The sequence below is a fragment of the Macaca fascicularis genome, chromosome 16, assembly GCF_037993035.2.
Source record: "Macaca fascicularis isolate 582-1 chromosome 16, T2T-MFA8v1.1".
Classification (NCBI taxonomy): Eukaryota; Metazoa; Chordata; class Mammalia; order Primates; family Cercopithecidae; genus Macaca; species Macaca fascicularis.
Window position 1 is genome coordinate 59,776,280 of NC_088390.1, and position 23,027 is coordinate 59,799,306.

The window sequence follows — 23,027 nt, forward strand, 5'->3', positions numbered from 1 at the left end:
CAAGATGGTATTACTTACTATGGCAGAGGGAGGTCACTAAGGGATGTTCTCAAGTCAATCTTCTCTTCTGGACTAACAGTCTGGGAATGGTGGGGTGACAGAACCCAGCTAGTGAAGTGGTGGGGACTGTGAGACAATGAAGAATAGAACCAGGATTCACATGCAGAAAGGAGAAAGTGTGAGCAGCAAATAGTCCTGGGGTGGTCCACAGAGGGATGGAAAATCCAGGCCCCAAAGGGCTTAAAGCAGGCCCAAAACTGTGCCAGGTGAGGCGGCCGCTAGTGTTTCCAACAATATCTGAGACAACCTTCAGACACTGGTGCTAATCCAAGAAGTAACAACACACAAAAATGGGAAGTGCTACTCTGGGTAGCGTGCCCTCAAGCCCCATGCTCCGCCTGTGGCTCATACACCAGCCAAACAGAAAAGAGCCTGGCGGCATCCCAGGCCAGGAACATGCCTGGCAACCTCCTGCCTCAGACTAAGATCAAGATGGGGCCACTGCTACAGCCTCACACTGGATACCTCAGCTCCAGAGCAGCTCACTCCCACCTGAGCTGGCTCTAGATGAATCACCCTAGGCCCAGCCACGTGCCCCAAGGGACACCAGAGGTAGGCTGATAAACGAATGAGATGATGACAATACTAGGATGAGAGGCACATAGCGAATGCAGTTTCCTGGCCAGTTTGTCAGCTCTGAGATCCAGGTGCTGCTGTCACACCCTGCCAGGTGCTGCCTTGGCTCCCGCCATGCACGAGGCTTCAGAAACCTCTGACTTGAGGGAAAGGACTGCCACAAACCTGAGTCCACTCAGTAGACGACTTACTTATTGAAGAGATGATTGTCCACCTTGATCTTGCTGTAGGCTTTAAAGTCATCTGGCATTAGCATGACAGGAACAGGAACATTGCTCAGCTCATTGATCTGAAAAGCAAGGAGAACGTTAAGGCTCTCAGCCAGGAGGCCACGTGCCTCGGAGACACTAAGCTACAATGTGGATGTCACAATCTCGCTTAAAGCATGTACAAGTTTCCCTCTCTTTTTGTTTTTTTGAAACAAAAGCACACTGAGATCACACCACTGCCTGGGTAACAAGAGTGAGACTTTGTCTCAAAAAAAAAAAAAAAATTAAACACATTAGCCAGGCATAGTGGTGTACACCTCTTGTCCTAGCTACTCAGGAGGCTGAGGTGGGAGGATTGCTTGAGGCCAGGAGTTTGAGGTTGCAGTGAGCTATGACTGCGCCACTGCACTGCGCTGTAGCCTGGGCACGAGTGAGATCATGTCTCAAAAGAGAAAATAAAATAAAGTGAGGCCAGTTCCTGTGTCAAGTCCTGCCATACACTAAACTGGGGCAGATGGGGCAGGATGCCTTTCCTCTACTGCAAACAAACCTTCTGTCTTTCATCCCTTCAGGGAGCTGGATCCTGGACAGACAGCTGGTTTTCCATTGGTGCAGAGATGAGGGCAGATCCTGCCCTTCCCCACATCGAGTTTAGCCAATTAGTGGTCTAATTAACCACAGATGTCCTCTCCCATCACAGCAAAGTATCTGACATTTGACCCTCAACCCAGTTGCCACTAATGCATTCAGGATTTACAGAGGAAACCTTAGTCCCAACTTAATGGACTGGGGGGAGGGGGCACAGCCTTGTGTCTCCCAGACACTTTCCTTGCAAATCCTATTATCTCAATGAGGCCCCAGGTGGCAGTGAGGGGATAACCTAGAGTCACCAGAACTCCTCCAGGAGCATAAATGGGGGAAATGGCATTTAATTGGCTGCCCCTTTTATGTTCCAAACGTTTTTTATTTAGAAATGTCAGAGAATGGAGGAAGTTCAAGTTAACGCAGTAACTGGGCTAGGGAACCATACCTTCCTAGCGTTGGGAAAAAACCCAATTTACTCAAGGAGAAATGAAGGAAGCCATAGGAATGCATGCGTTTGGAGAGGGGTGCTGGGGGAGGGGTAGTTTATAAGTTGGCAGTGGAGCAGAGACTCAGTAAACTGCTGGCAAAAACTGACATAGACACAAGAGTGTATCCTGTATGATCCCATTTATATGAAATTCTACAACAGGCATCTATAATGAAAGAAATGAGATGAGTTGCCTGGCCAGAGGGCAAGGGTTGCTGAGTGTAAAGGGACATGAAAAGTATGATTCTACGGTGACAGAAATGTTTTATATGTTGTTTGGGGTGATGGTTACATGAGCATATATATTTGCTGAAATTCATCAAATTGTATACTTAAAATACTCACACTTATTACACATAAATTATTCCTTAATAAAGTTGATTTTTAAATTTCCAGTATCCAGCTCTGTGATACCCTTCATTGGCTAAATCCTCTCAATAGCCAAAAAAATCCCAAAGAGTCATGCCAGTTCCCATTCCAGGGGGTGCTCACAAGAGAATGTGATTGTTAAATCTATGCCTAGAGGAAACCATTCCACTTCCTTGTTTTTCTGCCAACAAAAACAATTCGTGGTGGCTGCCCATTTCCTTTTTCCTGGCATACCAAGCCTGGCTCTGAGACTTAAAGGGAAAACAGAGACAAAGAGTTCAGTGCTCGGCTGGGCACGGTGGCTCACGCCTGTAATCCCAACGCTTTGGGAGGTCGAGGTGGGCGGATCATGAGGTCAGGAGATCGAGATAATCCTGGCAAACATGGTGAAACCCTGTCTCTACTAAAAATACAAAAAATTAGCCGGGTGTGGTGGCGGGTGCCTGTAGTCCCAGCTACTTGGGAGGCTGAGGCAGGAGAATGGCGTGAACCCAGGAGGCGGAGCTTGCAGTGAGCCCAGATTGTGCCACTGCACTCCAGCCTGGGTGACAGAGCGAGACTCCGTCTCAAAAAAAAAAAAAAAAAAAAAAAAAGGTTCAAGGCTCTTACGCAGTTCTGCTTTTTCTGGCTCATACCTCCATGACAGAAAGAACATGCCATTGGCTCAGAGTATGCTTGTAGAGCAAAAAGTTAAAGTGCCTGCTACAAATTGATTCTAGGTTAGTCTAATATCCAGACTTGCTGCCAAGGCCAGGACATGACACTGGGGGAACTAAAAGAGACTAAAACACTAGCTTGAGAGGAATCAATTGCCTGTTAGCCAAGATAAGTTATTCTAACAGGAACTATTCAGGAATGTTCTATTCATTAATTCTCTAAGTCTTGTTCTCACTTCATCTCTATTGTTGATTATATATCCCAATAGCAGGAAATGTTCTTTTTTTTTCCTTCCGAGACACAGTCTCACTCTGTTGCCCAGACTGCAGTGCAGAGGTGCGATCTTGACTCACTGCAACCTCTGCCACAGGGCTCAAGCGATCCTCCTGCCTCAGCCTCCCAAGCAACTGGGATTACAAGCAGGTGCCACCATGCCTGGCTAACTTTTATATTTTTAGTAGAGACACGTTAGCCAGGCTGGTCTCGAATCCCTGACCTCAAGTAATCTACCTGCCTTGGCCTCCCAAAGTGCTGGGATTACAAGCATGAGCCACTGTGCCTGGTCTAGGAATTTTTTTTTTTTTTTTTTTTTTGAGACCGAGTCTCGCTCTGTTGCCCAGGCTAGAGTGCAGTGACAGAATCTCGGCTCACTGCAACCTCTGCCTCGTGGGTTAAAGTGATTCTCCTGCCTCAGTCTCCTGAGTAGCTGGGATTACAGGCGCATGTCACCACACCCTGCTAATTTTTGTCTTTTTAGTAGAGATGGGGTTTCACCATGTCGGTCAGGCTGGTCTCAAACTCCTGACTTCGTGATCTGCCCGCCTCAGCCTCCCAAAGTGCTGGGATTACAGACGCAAGCCACCGTGCCTGGCTCAGCCTAGGAAATTTTTAACTCAGCTAATATTGGTGAACAATCCATATCTCAACTAGGGGAGACTTACCCCTCATTTCTACTAGGCCACACGTAGATGATTCACTGTAGGAATTAGCCATATTATTATGTTCTTTTCCATTTCAGTTGAACAGTTCCTATTGAAATATCTACTACGTGCTTCATTCTGTTAGGTGTGTGGGAGAAGGAGAACACAAGGGGAGAAAGTGTTGTACACGCAAAAGAAACAGGAGGCTTATAATCTCATCAGGGAGATGAGAAAATCCCCTGACACCACTCAAAGTCAAAGCAGTATACAATTAAGTGAGAATCCAGGGTTACAGACATCAAGAACAGCAGAGGCTCAGAGAAGGATGAGGCCAGCATGGTCAGAGGGTCAGGCTCCCAGTCCTCACACAGCAGGCCAGAAACAAGGCACCTAATGCCTCTCCTGGTATTGCACCAAGAGCACTTGACATTGGAAAAATCTACAAGATCATGTTACACTCCTGCTTAGAAATCTTCCACGGCTCATCATCAACCTCAGGGTAAAGTTTTAACTGCTTAGCCTGGCATTCAAGGTCTTTCCTAATCTGGCTCAGACTGCCAATTTTTTTTTTTTTTTTTTTTGAGACGGAGTCTCGCTCTGTTGCCCAGGCTGGAGTGCAGTGGTCGGATCTCAGCTCACTGCAAGCTCCGCCTCCCGGGTTTACGCCATTCTCCTGCCTCAGCCTCCTGTGCAGTTGGGATTACAGGCGCCCGCCACCTCGCCTGGCTAGTTTTTTGTATTTTTTAGTAGAGATGGGGTTTCACCAGGTTAGCCAGGATGGTCTCGATCTTCTGACCTCGTGATCCGCCCGTCTCGGCCTCCCAAAGTGCTGGGATTACAGGCTTGAGCCACCGCGCCCGGCCTTTTTTTTTTTTTCTGGATAGAGCTTTGCTCTTGTTGCCCAGGCTAGAGTGCGATGGCGCATTCACTGCAACCTCCGCCTCCCGCGTTCAATCAACTTTCCTGCCTCAGCCTCCTGAGTAGCTAGGATTATAAGGCATGTGCCACCACCACGCCCAGCTAATTTTGTATTTTTAGTAGAGATGGGGTTTCTCCATGTTGGTCAGGCTGGTCTTGAACTCCCAACCTCAGGTGATCCACCTGCCTTGGTCTCCTAAAGTGCTGGGATTACAGGCGTGAGCCACCTCACCCAGCCAGACTGCCAAATTTCTATTCAATTTACTTCTACTCAGTGTATCAAGGGCCTTACTATATGCTAGGAGCTGGGAATACAAAAACAAAAAGACATCTCCAGAGCTGGGCGTGGTGGCTCACGCCTATAATCCCAGCACTTTGGGAGGCCAAGGCAGGTAGATTACCTGAGGCCAGGAGTTCAAGCCCAGCCTGGCCAATATGGTAAAACTCAGTCTCTACTAAAAATATAAAAATTAGTTGGGCATGGTGGCGTGTGCCTGTAGTCCCAGCTACTCACGAAGGTGAGGCAGGATTGCTTGAATCCAGGAGGCAGAGGTTGAAATGAGCTGAGATTGTGCCACTGCACTCCAGCCTGGGTGACAGAACAAGACTCTGTCTCAAAAAAAAAAAAAAAAAAAAAGTAAGTATTGATTCTGCATGGGAGAGGGGGATGGTTGCTAGAGGAAGCTACAGAGAAACACACTTGAGTAAAGCCTAGGATGAAAGTTCTCCCAAAAATGAAAGGAAGGAAATCCCAGGCCGTAGGAAGTCAGAATCAAGCCTGAGCTGTGAAAGTATACTGCCCATTTTAGAAATGGTGAGTGCGTCTGCAGGGACGGTTCCAGAGACAGAAGGCAGCATCATAGGACGGAAATAATGAGTGGAGGGAGATAATACAGAAAGACAGGTAATCAGTCTAGCACATTAATAAATATTTATTATTCTATAATAAATAGAATAGATGCTTCTATTTATTGAATGCCTGTAAGTGGCCAGTGCTTTACCTCATTATATATCACACATAAATCATATATATTCTATTCTATTACTTGTAATACTTAACAGTCACATAAAGTATTACTAATTTGACTTTGCAAAAGAGGTTCAGAGAAAAGGGTACCTTTCTGAAAGTCACACAGACAGTATGTGCAGTCAGGATTTGATCCCAGGCCTGTCTGGTGCCAAAACCTGGGCTCTTTATGCTAGGCTGTGTAATCCTTTCTATGGCTAGCTACCTTGCCTAAGGTAGAATTTTCCCTTCCTTGTCTCTATCCATACCACTGCAAGGAGAGTGTGATGCCCACCTTACAGGATATGAAAAGCTCAGTGAAAAAAAATTATTGCTCCAAAGCATACTAGTAATAAGGGGCAGAGTCTGGGTTTGAACTTAAGTTTGTCCACAGTATGATAAATCTGGACTTCACTATAAAGGCAATGGGACACTCTCTGGTTTAAGTCTGGGAAGTCACACAATCAGATGAGTGATACCGAAAGGTAATTCTGGGGTAAAAATAAAGTACGGATTGGAAAAGAGAAAGGAAAGCAGCAGCAAGACCATTTATGGGGCCATTACAATAGTTCAGGTGACAGACAATAAAACAGGCAGTAGGAACAGAAGAAGGAACAAAGCTAAGAGGTTCATCCAAGAGCTGGCTAAATGACACTTCCTCTGGGAGAGCTTTTTTATCTCACCCAGGTTGAATTACCTACTTCCGCTTCTGTGTATCTTTATGTTCTAAATATTATGTGTACTTAAGTAATTACTTGTCTACATGTCTGGTTTCTCAACGAGTCTGTGAGTCCCTTGAAGGAAGAGACTCTATCTTACCCATTTGTGTCCCCGGCACAATGACTGGCATATAGTAGTTGTTTGGAGGAATGTGTGGATAGGAAAAAGGAGGGAGTTGAGAACTGAAGGATGGCTAACAGTGGGATAAATGAAGAAAAGAAAACGGCAAGACTGGTGTGCCTGTGCCATAAGGCGCATGGTCTGGAGGATGCGCTAGGTTAAGGTGAGCTACTGAAGCTATGACCAGACTGTAGAGAGTCTTAAATGCCAGAGAGAGAAGAATAAACTTTATCTGGTAAATAAAAGGGAGTGTAGTACCAAAGGTTTTGAAGCACAGAAGCTCCTAAAGCAATGTTTTAGAAGGATGTGCCTTTCCTTTTCTATCTCTAGCACGCTGGGCCAGACTCTTTCCCCTCCAGGAGAAGTGCACTTGTGGAATGCCAACTCACTCAAATATCATGCTAAATACAACTTAATAGGAAGGGTAAGTCTGTTGTATCTCAGGTCACTTAAGTGGTTTTTGGAATATCCATATGATTAATTCCATGAGCCATCAGCATAAATGATGAGAGGGCTAACCAAGCTCAGTGAGAAACAATTCAAGAGCAATGAGTTGGCCAGGTGCAGTGGCTCATGCCTGTAATCCCAGCACTTTGGGAGGCCGAGGCAGGCGGATCATGAAGTCAGGAGATAGAGACCATCATGGCTAACACAGTGAAACCCCATCTCTACTATAAAAAATACAAAAAAATTTAGCCAGGCGTGATGGCGGGCGCCTGTAGTCCCAGCTACTGGAGAGGCTGAGGTAGGAGAATGGCGTGAACCTATGAGGCAGAGCTTGCAATGAGTTGAGTTCGCACCACTGCATTCCAGCCTAGGCAACAGAGCAAGACTCTGTCTTAAAAAAAAAAAAAAAAAAAGGCCGGGCGCGGTGGCTCAAGCCTGTAATCCCAGCACTTTGGGAGGCCGAGACGGGTGGATCACGAGGTCAGGAGATCAAGACCATCCTGGCTGACACGGTGAAACCCCGTCTCTACTAAAAAATACAAAAAAACTAGCCGGGCGAGGTGGCGGGCGCCTGTAGTCCCAGCTACTCGGGAGGCTGAGGCAGGAGAATGGCGTGAACCCGGGAGGCGGAGCTTGCAGTGAGCTGAGATCACGCCACTGCACTCTAGCCTGGGCGGCAGAGCGAGACTCTGTCTCAAAAAAAAAAAAAAAAAAAAAAAGCAATGAGTTCACTTTTTTTTTTTTTTTTTTTTTTTTTTGAGACTTTGAGACTTTGAGACGGAGTCTGGCTCTGTCGCCCGGGCTGGAGTGCAGTGGCCGGATCTCAGCTCACTGCAAGCTCCGCCTCCCGGGTTCCCGCCATTCTCCTGCCTCAGCCTCCCGAGTAGCTGGGACCACAGGCGCCCGCCACCTCGCCCGGCTAGTTTTTTGTATTTTTAGTAGAGACGGGGTTTCACCGTATTAGCCAGGATGGTCTCGATCTCCTGACCTCGTGATCCGCCCGTCTCGGCCTCCCAAAGTGCTGGGATTACAGGCTTGAGCCATCGCACCCGGCAGCAATGAGTTCACTTTATGCTGATCTACTGGAGATGAACATTCCTTTATTGACTGACTGACTGATTGATTGAGACAGCATCTCACTTCCATAAGACAGACTGGAGGGCAGTAGTGCGATCTCAGCTCACTGCAGCCTCAACTTCCTGAGCTCAGGTGATTCTCCCATCTCAGCCTCCCGAGTAGATGGGACTACAGGTGTGCCACCATACCCAGCTAATTTTTTGTATTTCTAGTAGTGACAAGGTTTCACCATGTTGCCCAGGCTGGTTTCAAAGCCCTGAGCTCAAGCAACCCACCCACCTCAGTCTCCCAAAGTGCCAGATATGATTCTGTTGTACGTATATAACAGAATACTATTCAGTCTTTAAAAAAAGAAGAAAATTCTGCAATATGCAACATGGAGATGAAAATTCAGCAGCTAGTTCTAGTCTGGTGAACTTCTGCGTCCAGAAGCCTCCACTTCCCTGTGTGACCTTCATAGGAATTGTTACCCAGGAGGCCTGGACTAGGCATGCAGGTTTCCTGACGTGTTCCAGTCCTCTGTTGTCGGTTCAGCAGTGGGCTGGCCACCACCAGCAATCACTTCTTACCTGCCACTATCAGAACACACGACATGCGGCTGGGCGCGGTGGCTCAAGCCTGTGAATCCCAACACTTTGGGAGGCCGAGACGGGCGGATCACGAGGTCAGGAGATCGAGACCATCCTGGCTAACACGGTGAAACCCCGTCTCTACTAAAAAATACAAAAAACTAGCCGGGCGAGGTGGCGAGCGCCTGTAGTCCCAGCTACTCAGGAGGCTGAGGCAGGAGAATGGCGTAAACCCGGGAGGCGGAGCTTGCAGTGAGCTGAGATCCGGCCACTGCACCCCAGCCTGGGCAACAGAGCAAGACTCTGTCTCAAAAAAAAAAAAAAAAAGAAAACATGACATGGTAGAAATACACTCACAGGCCCGAGGAGGTCCAAAGCAAGAACTGCGACTCCAGAGAGGAAGAGAGGGCCACGGGAGCCAATAAATCTACCCGTGTTTACTCCTCCTTTCCATATCTTGCTTTCTCCTTCTCCCGCTATTTGAGTCCCACTGTTCCCTGTGAGGTGGGAAGGCCTGCTAAAAGAAACTTCATTCAAAGGCCTGAGCAGGAACGTTCTCTAAAGATTTTTTTTTGAAAAGGAGTCTCGCTCTGTTGCCCAGGCTGGAGTGCAATGGCACAATCTCTGCTCACTGCAACCTCCGTCTCCTGGGTTCAAGCCATTCTCCTGCCTCAGCCTCTTGGGTAGCTGAGATTACAGGCGCATGCCACCACACCTGGCAAATTTTTGTATTTTTAGTAGAGACAGGGTTTTGCCATGTTGGCCAGGCTGGTGTCAAACTCCTGATCTCAAGTGATCCACCCTACTCGGCCTCCCAAAGTGCTGGGATCACAGGCATAAGCCACTGCTCCCTGCCTTCTCCGAAGAATTCTTTTTTTTTTTTTTGAGATGGACTTTTGCTCTTGTCACCCAGGCTGGAGTGCAATGGCGCGATCTTGGCTCACTGCAACCTCCATCTCCCGGGTTCAAGCAATTTTCCTGCCTCAGCCTCCCAAGTAGCTGGGATTACAGACATGCGCCACCATGCCCGGCTAATTTTTGTATTTTTAGTAGAGACAGGGTTTCACCATGTTGGCAAGGCTGGTCTTGAACTCCTGACCTCAGGTGATCTACCTGCCTTGGCCTCCCAAAGTGCTAGGATTACAGGCATGCGCCACCACGCCAGTCCCCTCTGAAGATTTATAAAGCAGTAGGGCAAGAGAAAAAGACAGGTAAAGGAGGTCGGTGGCTCATGCCTGTAATCCTAGCACTTTGGAAGACCGAGGCAGGCAAATCGCTTAAGCCCAGGAGTTCAAGACCAGCCACCAGCCTGGGCAACATGGCAAAACCCCGACTCTTCAAAAAATACAAAAATTAGTCAGGTGAGGTGGCATGTGCCTGTAGTCCCAGCTACTCGGGTGGCTAAGGCAGGAGAATCACCTGAGCCTGGGGAGGCAGAGGCTTCACTGAGCCATGATTGTGCCACTGCACTTCAGCCTGGGCGAGAGTGCAAGACTCTGCCTCAAAAAAAAGAAAGAAAGAAAATGTATGGACAGAACAGAACTGGGGTGGAATGTAGGAGAGAAATTGAGCAGACTAAAGAATAAATCTGTCCCTCACACCATACCCAAAAGTGAACTCAAAATGGATTACAGACTTAAATGTAAGAGCTAAAACTATACATACTCCAGCACTATTCACAAGAGCTAAGATGTGAAAACAAATCCATCAGCAGATGATAAAGAAAATGTGGTACACATATACAACAGAATACTATTCAGCCTTAATAAAAGAAGGAAATTCTGCAATATGCAACATGGACGAACCTTGAGAACATTACGCTAAGTGAGATCAGCTAGTTGCAGAAAGACATATATTGCATGATTCTCCTTATATCAGGTTTCAAAACAGTCAAATTCACAGAAACAAAGAGTGGAATGGTGGTTGCCAGGGGCTGGGGGCACGGGGAGATGGGGAGTTAATCAGTAGGCATAAAGTTTCAGTCAAGCGAGATGAATACGCTCTAGAGAGCTGCGCTATGACACTGTTCCCATGGTCATCAATAACATAAATGTACACCTAAAATTTTGTTATGAGAGTAGATCTCATGTTAAATGTTCTGACCACAATAAAATAAAATAAAATAAAAAAAGAAAGAAAGAGCTGAAACTCTAGTTGGGAGGACTACTTGAGGCCAGAAGTTTGAGAACAAAACAAACGAGTAAATCTTCATGACCTTGGGTTAGGCAACGTCTTCTTAGATATAACACCAAAAGCACACACAACAAAAAAACAGATAAATTGGACTTTATTAAAGGTAAAAACTTGAACTTCAAAAGATACCATAAGAAAAATGAAAAAGGCAGGTCAGGTGCAGTGGCTCATGCCTGTAATCCCACCACTTTGGGAGGCCGAGGCGGGGGGATTGCTTGAGGCCAGGAGTTCGAGACCAGTCTGGCCAACACGGCAAAACCCCATCTCTACTAAAAATACAAAAATTAGCCTGGTGTGGTGGCGGGTCCCTGCAATCCCAGCTACTCAGAAGAATGTGGCAGGAGAATTGCTTGAAGCTGGGAGGCCGAGGCTGCAGTGAGCCAAGATTGCGCCACTGCACTTCAGCCAGGGCGACAGAGCAAAAACTCTATCTCAAAAAAAAAAAAAGAAAAATGAAAAAGACAACTCAATGAATGGGATAAAATATTTGCAAATCATATACATGATAAGGGACCTGTATCTAGAATATAAAAAGAATTCTTATAACGCAATAATAAGAAGACAACCCAATTTAATAATGGGCAAAAAGATTTTTGTAAATGGGCAAAGAATTTAATAGACAATCTCCAAAGAAAAGATACCAGTGAAGGCTGGGGATGGTGGCTCATGCCTGCAATCCCAGTCCTTTTGGAGGCCAAGGCAGGAGGACCACTTGAGGCCAGGAGTTCAGGACCAGCCTGGACAACAAAGTGAGACCCTGTCTCTACAACAACAACAAAAAGAAAATGTACAGGCCAGGCGCACGCCTGTAATCCCAGCACTCCGGGAAGCCAAGGCAGGTGGATCACCTGAGGTCAGTAGTTTGAGACCAGCCTGGCCAACATGGTGAAACCCCGTATCTGCTAAGAATACACAAGTTAGCTGGGCGTGGTGGCGGGCACCTGTAATCCCAGGTACTCAGGAGGCTGAGGCAGGAGAATCACTTGAACCCAGGAGGTGGAGGTTACAGTGAACCGAGATCGTGGCACTCCAGCCTGGGTGACAGAACAAGACTGTCTCAAGGAAAAAAACAAAGAAAAGAATATGTAGGCCGGGCGCGGTGGCTCAAGCCTGTAATCCCAGCACTTTGGGAGGCCGAGGCGGGTGGATCACGAGGTCAGGAGATCGAGACTATCCTGGCTAACATGGTGAAACCCCGTCTCTACTAAAAATACAAAAAACTAGCCGGGCGTGGTGGCGGGCGCCTGTAGTCTCAGCTACTTGGGAGGCTGAGGCGGGAGAATGGCGTGAACCCGGGAGGCGGAGCTTGCAGTGAGCCGAGATCACGCCACTGCACTCCAGCCTGGGAGACACAGCGAGAATCCGTCTCAAAAAAAAAAAAAAAAAAAAAGAATATGTATAAATGGCCAATAAGTACATGAAAAGATGCTCAACATCATTAGCTATCACAGAAATGCCAATCAAAGTCACAATGAGGCTGGGTGCAGTGACTCATGCCTGTAATCCCAGCACTTTGGGAGGCTGAGGCAGGTGGATCACCTGAGGTCAGGAGTTTGAGACTAGCCTGGCCAACATGGTGAAACCTCATCTCTACTAAAATACAAAAATTAGCCGGGCGTGGTGGCAGGTGCCTGTAATCCCAGCTACTGAGGAAGCTGAAGCAGGAGAATTGCTTGAACCCAGGAGGCGGAGGTTGCGGTGAGCCGAGATCACACTACTGCACTCCAGCCTGGGCGACAGAGTGAGACTCTCTGTCTCGGAAAAAAAAAAAAAAAATCACAATGTGATACCAATTCACACCCAACAGAATGACTTTAATGTCTTTAAAAAGACAGTAACAAGTGTTGACAAGGATGCAGAGATACCGGAACTCTTATACACTGCTGGTAGACATGTAAAATGGTACAGCCACTTTAGAGAACAGTTTGACAGTTCCTCAAATGGTTAAATACAGAGTTACCATCAACTGCTCCTGCTCCTCTGATCCCCATGGTAAGGTTTCACACATACCTGGTTCTTAAAATGGCCAACAAGTATCAAGCCAGGTCTACCTCCCATAGTCTCCATGCTCCTCTCTGAGGCCATCTCTTCCCTAATTCCAAACCCTTGGAACTGTATTTCATCCACTAAAACACTGGTTTTCGCTCTTCACTAGTTCTTCCCTGACAGGTGCAAAGTCTTCTGACTTTTCTCCTTGTTTCCTACACATTCTTCCTCCACAAAATCCACGGGCTCTCGTCCATGAGAGCAGCTTCTGTGATAACACCAAGTTCAAAGTCCTCTCTTTTTCCACCTAGAAGTAAACCAATCACCTCATGAAAGGGTAACTAACTTTTGCTGTAAAGACATATCCATCGTTCCTATCTGATACACCATTAGCCACAGACTACTAGCATGCCTAAACAGGTGAGAAACTAAAGAAAAGGCAGTATCGCCGGGCGCGGTGGCTCAAGCCTGTAATCCCAGCACTTTGGGAGGCCGAGACGGGCGGATCACGAGGTCGGGAGATCGAGACCATCCTGGCTAACACGGTGAAACCCCGTCTCTACTAAAAAAATACAAAAAACTAGCCGGGCGAGGTGGCGGGCGCCTGTAGTCCCAGCTACTCGGGAGGCTGAGGCAGGAGAATGGCGTGAACCCGGGAGGCGGAGCTTGCAGTGAGCTGAGATCCGGCCACTGCACTCCAGCCTGGGCGACAGAGCGAGACTCCGTCTCAAAAAAAAAAAAAAAAAAAAAAGAAAAGGCAGTATCTGAAATCTCAGATGACAAAATGTTACAAAGTAGGCTTTTTTTTGAAGGGGGGAAATCTCCAAAAAAGTGCAGCAGTCCACCGACAGCAATGTGGCCCTGATCCCTTAGACAAGCGCAAGATTATACACTCTTCTTCTAGGCAGATGTCTCCAGTTTCCAAATGGGGACACTGAAGTACTAGACCTTACTGCAGACCAGGATGAAGCAGTAAAACTTAGGACTAACTGGCCTCTGAAGCATAGCCTGTCCAGGGCAGTGGTGGGAAGTTCCCATGAGATGCCTGTTCATTATGTCCAGCTGCACAGATCTTGCTTAAAGTCAATGCCCTTCCAACTAGCCCCTCAAACAAACTTTCAACTTAAAGTTAGCAAAGAAAAAAGATGACCACTTTGTCCAAGAGAGTAGGACTCACAGATACCTAATCATCAGCTATTGAGAAGCTTCATACCCACATCTGGACAGACTCATGCCTGCCTATCGGAACACCATGCATCACACACACTCCCAGGACCTGACAGGCATAGGCACATAACCCAGAGCATACACTCACCTTCTCTAACCAGACTATAACTTCCCATCTATCCTGAGACTTGGCTGAGAGAGAGAAAAAGCAACAGGAGGCAAAGAAAACAAGACCAGCCACTCAGGCACCACCCTTGGCTGATACAGTCCCATGGTGCTAGACAATGAGTGGCATCTCTTGCTGTGACCACAGGCAAGCTAATCCTCCACCCGAGGCCTCCTTTTCTTCATGTGTAAAATGAGGGACCCGAAGTTCCTTGTGGCTAGCTGTAATACACCTGACTCTCAGGCCTCTACCAGTTCTCTACAGACGGGTTGCTTTCTGTGAGAAACAGAACTGGCAGAGAGAGGCCTGGTAGAGTGAGAAGCAGGATGCAGAACAAAATCAAGGAGTGACTTCCAGAAAGGGACATGGGGTTCATATTCTGATCACCCAGTTTCCCTAGAAATGCTGTCAGATAACCCCTGGGGCAGCAGGAAGACCAAGTCACAAACTGGGCTGGATTGTTGGCCCGAAGCAGCTCCTAGAGGTCTGGGCATTATACCACTGGTACTCCCTATCCTGGCAGGACCCTCACTAACACCAGTGATGACAGTGAAAACAGTAACCTGCCCAAGACCAAGAAACCACAGAGACCTCAATTTACACGTGCACTTTTCTAAATGACAGGTCAAGATCTAAAACCCTAGCTCAGATTACGGTTCATCCATCTCCACCCAAAGGCACCTTCAGCCCCTCTGCCAAAGCAATGTAAAGTCTTGCTGGCCCTCTTTGTCATCGCTTGGTCTTGTGGGCAATTTCAAGCACTCACAAGTGAACCTAAAGAACTGAAATCCACAGGAAACCCAAGCTTGATCCTCCTTATTCCAAAATTCTAGTTAGTGAAGTTGGTGTTTCGGGTCCTTTGACTTCCTTTGCTCATTCCTAGTGTGGGGATTCATAAAGAAATGGTCAGAAGGCAAAGAGCAAGTGGTTGGAAAAGGGAGAAGAAAGACCCTGAACAAACACCACATAAACAGTCTTCCAGCTCAAACACCGTCAGCATCCAACTTCCTGGCAGGGGCTGTTGAACAATCTCAAAGCACCCTAAGGACCCAGGGGACCGATCTCTCCTATCTAGGGCCATAATCACTATGCATCATCACACCCTTGCATCCACACAACAGATAAGTCAACATCTTTGAAATGATCACCTTCAAAAACTATGGGAAGTCATATTATTTCTACTATGAATAGTCCCTCCTTATAACCAGGCATCCTCTTCTCTCAAATGGTTAATAGCCATTCTCTCTTCTCCCTAACCCGGAGACACCTGGGTAAAGTGTCTGCTTCAAGGAAGCCTAAGCTTCTCCAGTTAATACATCTTGTTCAAGAGGAAAAAAAAAAGGAAACCCAGGGTGGAGTTCTACATTCAAGGGTAAGGAGGCCTGGAGGATAGGAAAATTTGAGCAGCCACAACAAACGATCAGAAAGAGAGGACTATTTGGGCAGACCACTGCTACTTGACAGAGCTGGCAGCCGGCTATAAGGAACAAGAGGAAATATACATGCAACAAATAGGGTGAGGGAGTAAGAGGAGAAGGTGCAGGGATGAAAGCGACTCCACTGCACCCAGGCCTTGCCTTTGCGCTCCAGGGCTGCCCCAAGCGAGCACGCCACACGCAGAAAGCCAGAAGGGCTGGAGGGAAGGGGAGGTGGCGACGGCAGACTACAGAGACACCAGGCCTCGCGTGGAGTGCGGGGAGTGTACACGGGGCCGAACGGCGTGCAAGGGTGGGGTGGGCGTGCAAGTGGCTTGGCGAGGGGTGGCAAGCGTCACCGGCAGGGCCTGCGGGGCAAAGGCCCAGGGCTGCGGGGGGCGTGGGAGCGCGCGGGGCCGCGCTCAGAGGGGCGCGCAGGAGCTGGTTACCGTGTGGTTCACCCCCCACATCAGGACGCTGAGGATCGGCTCGCTGGCCCGGAATAGCTTCACTTTCTGGCACACGAAATGCTTCTTCTTGGTCTTGGTCTTGCTGGCGCTGAGCGGCGCCACCGCCACCGCCGTGGTGCTGGTGCAGTTAGACGACATGCCCGGGGCGGCGGCGGCGGCGGCGGCGGCGAAAGGGGGGCGGTGGAGACAGCGCACAAGCCAGCGGCCTCAGGCCTCCCCCGGACCGATCCCCACCCCCGCTCCCTTACCGCACCATGGTCGCGCCCGTCCCGTTACCTCCCCACCCCGCCCCGGTGGTTCCGTCCGCCCCACGCCCCGCCCTCCCGCCCCGCCCCGGGGAGCCGGCCGGCCCGCTCCGCACCCCGCCCCCAGGCGGTGCAGCAGCCCTGCCGTCCCCTGGCCCCGTCCTCCCCGCTCGCGTGGTACGGCCCGTCCCGGGGAGGCAGCGGCCGCCCCGCCCGCCCCTCCTCCCCGGGCCTGACACAAACCCGCCTGGCCTCCGAACGCCTCGGGGCCCCGCACCGGAGCGGGAAGAGGAGGAGGGCTGGGCAGGCGTAGCTGTGGATCGCGGGAGGGGCTCCCCGCCTGGGCCCCCCAACGCCAGGGTTTGGCTCTTTCCCTCAACCCGAATGCCAAGATGGCGGCGACGCCACCGCTCCGGAAGGGAAGGAGGGGCGGGAATGCGAGGAGGGCGGGACGTACCATGCCCACCCCGGGGGAGAGGAGGGACGCAGCCAGGGGAAGAGGAAGTCCAGCCTGGAAAGCCAAGGAACGCCCCCTCGCTCCACCCAAGCGTGGATCTACCCACTCCGCTGGGTCCCGGGCGCGCTCCACCCGCGGGGCACGCCCCTTTCCCCCAGGGCCAATGAGAAGCAGGCCGGGAACATTGGTTTTTATGAATGGGCCCCGCGCCCACCCACCTGCTGCCTGGTCTCCCCGCAAAGGGTCAGAGCTCAGAGGCCGCCAGCACCTTCGGACACCTATCCCACTAATCGTCTTACTCTGGCTCATTTCGTAAAATCTTTGAGTAAACTGCCCCACGCTTTGTTACATAATTCTCAGATGAGGGATCTCCATATATTCGACACAAATCACAGGTCAACGTTGTTCTTTCTGTATGGAAATTCGTAAATATGGTACTCCACAGGTGGTCGCTCTTTAAACAGTTACAAAAATAAATGTGGCCTTTATTACCAATTAATAAAATAAACATAATTAACCCCGGCATAAGGAAGCATGATGAAGTGATTAAATGAAAAAACTTACGTTACATTCTCTAGGGAAAGATCGGGTTTCAAGCATTACAGTGCCTGGCATCGTAAGTGTTGAAAAAGAGAAATCCAAATACATTTTAAGCAGAATTAGGAATTAGCAGAACAAGGAAATCGCCCTGCTAATGTGCGGGTCAAGAGGGCCTAGGAGTTCATTGGTCAAATGAGGGCTTCTGGTGAAAGAATAGAGAAGGGAAAAGGAGTAAAGATAGAAGAGTGGCCCCTTGAGGGTTTTTTTTGTTTTTTTAGTACCTGACTGAAAGAGACTAGCAAACAACTCCTGAAAATCTGTAATTGTAATCTTCATTTCTTACACAGTAAGAAATGAAGCCGTGAAATAAAAAGCTTCCATTTTATTTTCCTTTAGGAGCCATGGAGCATATTGGCAATTTGGTTCTGACTCCTAAAATCATTTTACTATACCTTTACACTGCCTACATTGGAGACTGCAAGCAGTGGAAAAGAAGATACTCCAGATCCTGTCGATAAACCCAGGCTCCTCCTAAATCAGCCAGATTCAGAGAAAAACGAGCTGGCCTGCCTTATTTTATTCCTTGCCATCAAGGTTCAATGTGGTTCTATTACCCAGTAAAGTCACTGACCAAACAAGGTATTTTCACAAAGCTAACCTTTTTTAAAAGCATGTAAGAATTATACATTTGTACATATACACATTACACTTTTACATCCAAAGATCAAATAGTTAACAGTTCATTTAGGGCTGTTTGTATTGTTTGATTTTCCAGATTCTGTCACTCCCTTGGCTTTGACCTAACCTGACATCATTCTGTCACATTATCTTTTTTTTTTTAATTTTTTATTTTTTTTGAGACGAAGTCTCGCTCTGTTGCCCAGGCTGGAGTGCAGTGGTGCGATCTCGGCTCACTGCAAGCTCCGCCTCCCGGGTTCACGCCATTCTCCTGCCTCAGCCTCCCGAGTAGCTGGTACTACAGGCGTCCACCACCATGTCTGGCTAGTTTTTTGTATTTTTAGTAGAGATGGGTTTTCACCATGTTAGCCAGGATGGTCTCGATCTCCTGACCTCGTGATCCACCTGCCTTGGCCTCCCAAAGTGCTGGGATTACAGGCGTGAGCCACCGCGCCCGGCAACATTATCTTCTGAATCAAGTAAACATGAATTTGTCTCGTAAGCATAATCTATCTGGGTGACACCAGAGAGGTTTCTGAAGGGTCTGGTGTACACTGAGGCAGTGAAATAGGTCTGTTGGCACAGGTAAGAAGGAAGTGGCATGATAAACATCACAACCCCAGGGAACGGCCTTCCAGAGCGGCACAAGCACTCCCACCAAGATGGTCCCGTGCCCACCCATTCAAGAGTCAAAACCCAAAGTTACTGAGTGTCCCACAAAGCAAGTTACACTAGCTCACAAAGGAAGTGAGCTGTTCCAGGACTCGATGGAGCAGGGTCACTTTGAACAGTGGTGGTTTGATATCTGTGAAAGAAGTCATTCGAACTCTTATAAAGAGAATTAAGGGGTCAGCAGCTTCCCTGGAAAATGCAGGAAAACCAGTAAGAGAGGGGACAGTTTTCATCTTTTCATAAAGTTCTTCTCCAGAGCTAGCGAAGTTCTCTGTAGAGAGTAGATATTCCGCTTCACCCGATCCTCCAGGGAGGAAGTAGATGCACTCTCCAGCTTCATGCGGCTAGGAAGAGAAGACAGGCAAATGGAAGTCAAAAACATTTTCAATCGGTCAACTATTCTGGCAGTTTCAGAGGAAATGGGTTGTTAGCCATAGAGCAGCTGTAAAACCACAACCTCTTTTAAGCCCCCATAGATAACTTGAGTGACTCCACCTGGAACCAAATGTTTTTAAACCAGTGTCCATGAGGGAAAATGTATCTGTTTTGCAAAATAAGTCAAAGCCTCATTGGAAAAAGGCTTCCTGGGCCATGAATTCTTATTTAAAAGGAAGGTCAAGGAATTTCAATGATTTAGAAAATACCAAATTCACTTTTCCTCCCCTCAAATGAAAAACATCCCACTGTGTGGTCAGAAACGAGGAGTAGCAGCCAAGGTTACAATGCCTGTAACTAGCAGCCTCGTTGCACAAGGCTGGGCTCCATGTGCAAACACAGAAACACTGGAACGTGAACCACCTGCCAGCCTGCCATCTTAAGACCTTCCCCATGAAAGCCCCCGGCAGGAAGAAGATGCACTCACTGGATGAACTTCCCATCCCGGGAGTCCAGCTTCTCTAGCCTCTGCTCCCGTTCCTCATCTTTAGCGTGCCTCTTGAGGATGTTCAGTCTCTCCTCCTCCCGCCATTTGGCGTTTTCCATCATCTCTTGCCGTTTTCGCTCTAATTCCTCTGCGGAGAGTTTTCTGTTGAGCACAGAAACCATCCGATCAGGTCTCTCCCAGCAAAAAACATAGAAGTAGCACAAGAAGCACAGAAGCCAGGTAGCACCCCAAGCTCTCCAGTTCACTGCTCTCTCCAAGTGCAAGGCCAGCCTGAGTTTCCTTCTAACATCCTGGTCAGGAGGTTTCATCCAAATTTCAAAGGCTTTTAGTAAAGTATTCCATAATCTCACTCAGTAATCTCTAGAGTGATTATTATGAAATATGAAATATGAAATAAATTGGGAACTCATCAGGAACCTAAACCTGTAGTAATTATATCCCAATGGTTTGCTCAACAATTTACCAAAGAACAGAAGTCTAGGTTATCCATGTAAATGTTAACATCTACCATCTAACTACCCATTGGAGACTAGAAATTCATGACACAGCCTGTGAGTACATTACTTTAGGACTAAGCTAGAAGCCAGAAGTTGAAGGAATAACTTAGCCTCAGAAAATAATAAATAGGGCCAGGCCTAGAGGCTCACGCCTGTAATCCCAGCACTTTGGGAGGCCGAGGCAGGCAGATCACCTGATGTCAGGAGTTCGAGACCAGCCTGGCCAATGTGGGGAAACCCTGTTTCTACTAAAATTACAAAAATAAGCCAGGTGTGGTGGTGTGTACCTGTAATCCCAGCTACTTGGGAGGCTGAGGCAGGAGAATCACTCGAACCTTGGAGGCAGAGGTTGCAGTGAGCCAAGATCGCACCACTGCACTCCAGCCTGGGCAACAGAGCGAGACTCTGTCTCAAAAAAAAAAAAAAAAAAAAAAACCCTCCAAACAAAAAACAATTTACTATTAAAAATCTGCTTCAGAGGCCGGGCGCGGTGGCTCACGCCTGTAATCCCAGCACTTTGGGAGGCTGAGGCGGATGGATTACGAGGTCAGGAGATCGAGACCATCCTGGCTAACACAGTGACACCCTGTCTCTACTAAAGAATACAAAAAATTACAAAAACTGGGCATAGTGGCGAGCGCCTATAGTCCCAGCTACTGGGGAGGCTGAGGCAGAATGGCGTGAACCCAGGAGGCGGAGGTTGCAGTGAGCCGAGATTGCACCACTGCACTCCAGCCTGGGCGACAGAGCGAGACTCCATCTCAAAAAAAAAAATAAATAATAAATAAATAAATAAATCTGCTTCAGAGATAATAAATGAAAGATATTAGAGCATTCAAATGAGAGTAGGAGACTTTAAAAAAAAAACGAAAACGACTGCCAGGCATAGTGGCTCTAGCCCGTAATCCCACCACTTTGGGAGGCTTAGGCAGGAGGATTGCTTGAGTCCAAGAGTGTGAGACCAGCCTAGGTAACAAAGTGAGACCTCCCATCTCTGCTAAAAAAAAAAAAAAAAATTTATTTTTAATTAGCTGGGCGTGGTGGCATACCCTTGTAGCCCCAACTAATTGGAAGGCTGAGGTAGGGGGATCAGTTGAACCCAGGAGTTTGAGGCTGCAGTGAGCCATGATCGCCCCAATGCACTCCAACCTAGGCAACACAGTGAGACTTTGTAGGGAGAATAAAGAAGTTATCAAAGAAATAATATAAGAAAATTTCCTAGAACTCAAAGACATGCTTTAGATTGTAGGAAGCAAATACTGACACTAGGAAAAAATACACACATCATACAAGAAAGGAAATGTAACCTCTATATTCTGCTTGGCTTAGGAATGAAAAGTATCAGTAAACAATATTTATATATCATACAAGTATGAATCCACATACTAATTGAACCAAAAATTCTGATATAACCATACTGAAAAGATAGGGATAGAAGAAACATGGGACAAGGAGTGTATGAAAGCTCATTTACACTAAGAGATTATTTACTATACCAGTAAGAAAATATCTGGGCTGGGCACATTGGCTCACGCCTGTAATCCTAGCACTTTGGGAGGCCAAGGCAGGTAGATCATGAGGTCAGGAGATCAAGACCATCCTGGCTAACACAGTGAAACCCCTGTCTCTACTAAAAATACAAAAAATTAGCTGGGCGTGGTGGCGGGCACCTGTAGTCCCAGCTACTCGGGAGGCTGGGGCAGGAGAATGGCGTGAACCTGGGAGGTGGAGCTTGCAGTGAGCCAAGATCGCACCACTGCACTCCAGCCTGGGCAACAGAGTGACACTCCGTCTCAAAAAAATAAAATAAAAGAATAAAACAGTAAGAATATATCTAAGATCTGGCCAGGTGCGGTGGCTCACACCTGTAATCCTAACACTTTGGGAGGCCAAGGCAGGTGGATTGCCTGAGCTCAGGAGTTCGAGACCAGCCTGAGCAACACATTGAAACCCCATATAAACTAAAAATACAAAAATTAGGGTCAGGTGCTGTGGCTCATGCCTGTAATCCCAACACTTCGGGAGGCCGCAGCGGGCAGATCACCTGATGTCAAGAGTTCAAGACCAGCCTGACCAATATGGTGAAACCTCATCTCTACTAAAAAATACAAAAATTAGCTGGGCATGGTGGCATGTGCCTGTAGTCCCAGCTACTCAAGAAGCTGAGGCAGGAGAATTGCTGGAACCCAGGAGGCAGATGTTGCAGTGAGCCAAGATCATGCCACTGCACAGCAGCCTGGGCAATAGAGCGAGACTCGATCTCAAAAAAAAAGGCTGGGCACGGTGGCACTCTGGGAGGCCAAGGCAGGCAGATCTCCTGAGGTTGGGAGTTCGAGATCAGCCTGACCAACATAGAGAAAGCCCGTTTCTACTAAAAATACAAAACTTAGCTGGGCGTGGTGGCGCATGCTGTAATCCCAGCTACTTGGGAGGCTGAGGCGAGAGAATCACTTGGGCCCAGGAGGCAGAGGATGTGGTAAGCCGAGATTCGGTCATTGCAGTCCAGCCTCAGCAACAAGAGTGAAACTCCATCTCAAAAAAAAAAAACAAAAAAATAGCTGGGCATGGCATCGTGTGCCTGTAGTCCCAGCTACTAGGGAGGCTGGGACAGAAGAATCACTTGAACCCAGGAGGCAGAAGTTGTAGTGAGCCAAGATTGTGGCACTGCGCTCCAGCCTGAGAGACAGAGCGAGATGCTGTCTCAAAAAAAAAAAGAAGAAAGAAAAAAGAAAATATCTAGTATCTAAAATTGATGGATGAAGAGGCAGCAACATATTTGTATTTTTAGGAATACATAGTATGAAAAGAAACTACTGAAAAAGCTGAAAGTAGTTGCCTTTGGGTAGCATGACTGAAAGTGGGGTTAGGCAGAGCAAAGAACTACTAGCTTTTGTTTTTTTTTAATGTTTTTAAAATAATTTTTTTAGAGATAGTGTCT

General features: G+C 47.8%; 2 protein-coding genes across 20 annotated transcripts in view; both read right to left on the bottom strand.

Annotated features, from left to right (window-relative positions):
• Positions 1 to 16,759, bottom strand: part of PIP4K2B (phosphatidylinositol-5-phosphate 4-kinase type 2 beta) — a 44,863-nt gene extending 28,104 nt beyond the window's left edge. For 11 of the 19 annotated variants that reach the window (XR_012425767.1, XR_012425766.1, XR_012425772.1 and 8 more), the window contains exons 1-2: positions 16,097 to 16,363; positions 828 to 925 (exon numbers count right to left, since the gene is read on the bottom strand). Coding sequence is in view for 5 of the 19 variants with exons in the window: in XM_005583981.5 (XP_005584038.1) it covers positions 828 to 925; positions 16,097 to 16,255 (257 nt within the window). In the remaining 14 variants the exon portion in view is untranslated. Of the gene's footprint in view, positions 1 to 827; positions 926 to 1,395; positions 1,424 to 3,884; positions 4,002 to 16,096; positions 16,364 to 16,605 lie in introns of those variants that run through there. The other 8 variants (XM_074019458.1, XM_074019462.1, XM_015438429.3 and 5 more) reach the window with 4 other exon arrangements.
• A 1,242-nt stretch (positions 16,760 to 18,001) lies between these two features.
• The window catches only part of CWC25 (CWC25 spliceosome associated protein homolog), a 33,540-nt gene continuing 28,514 nt past the window's right edge, over positions 18,002 to 23,027 (bottom strand). Inside the window, exons 9-10 of the mRNA XM_045374873.3 lie at positions 19,572 to 19,733; positions 18,002 to 19,053 (exon numbers count right to left, since the gene is read on the bottom strand). Of these exons, the coding sequence (XP_045230808.1) occupies positions 18,939 to 19,053; positions 19,572 to 19,733 (277 nt within the window). The 3' untranslated portion in view covers positions 18,002 to 18,938. The remainder of the gene's footprint in view (positions 19,054 to 19,571; positions 19,734 to 23,027) is intronic.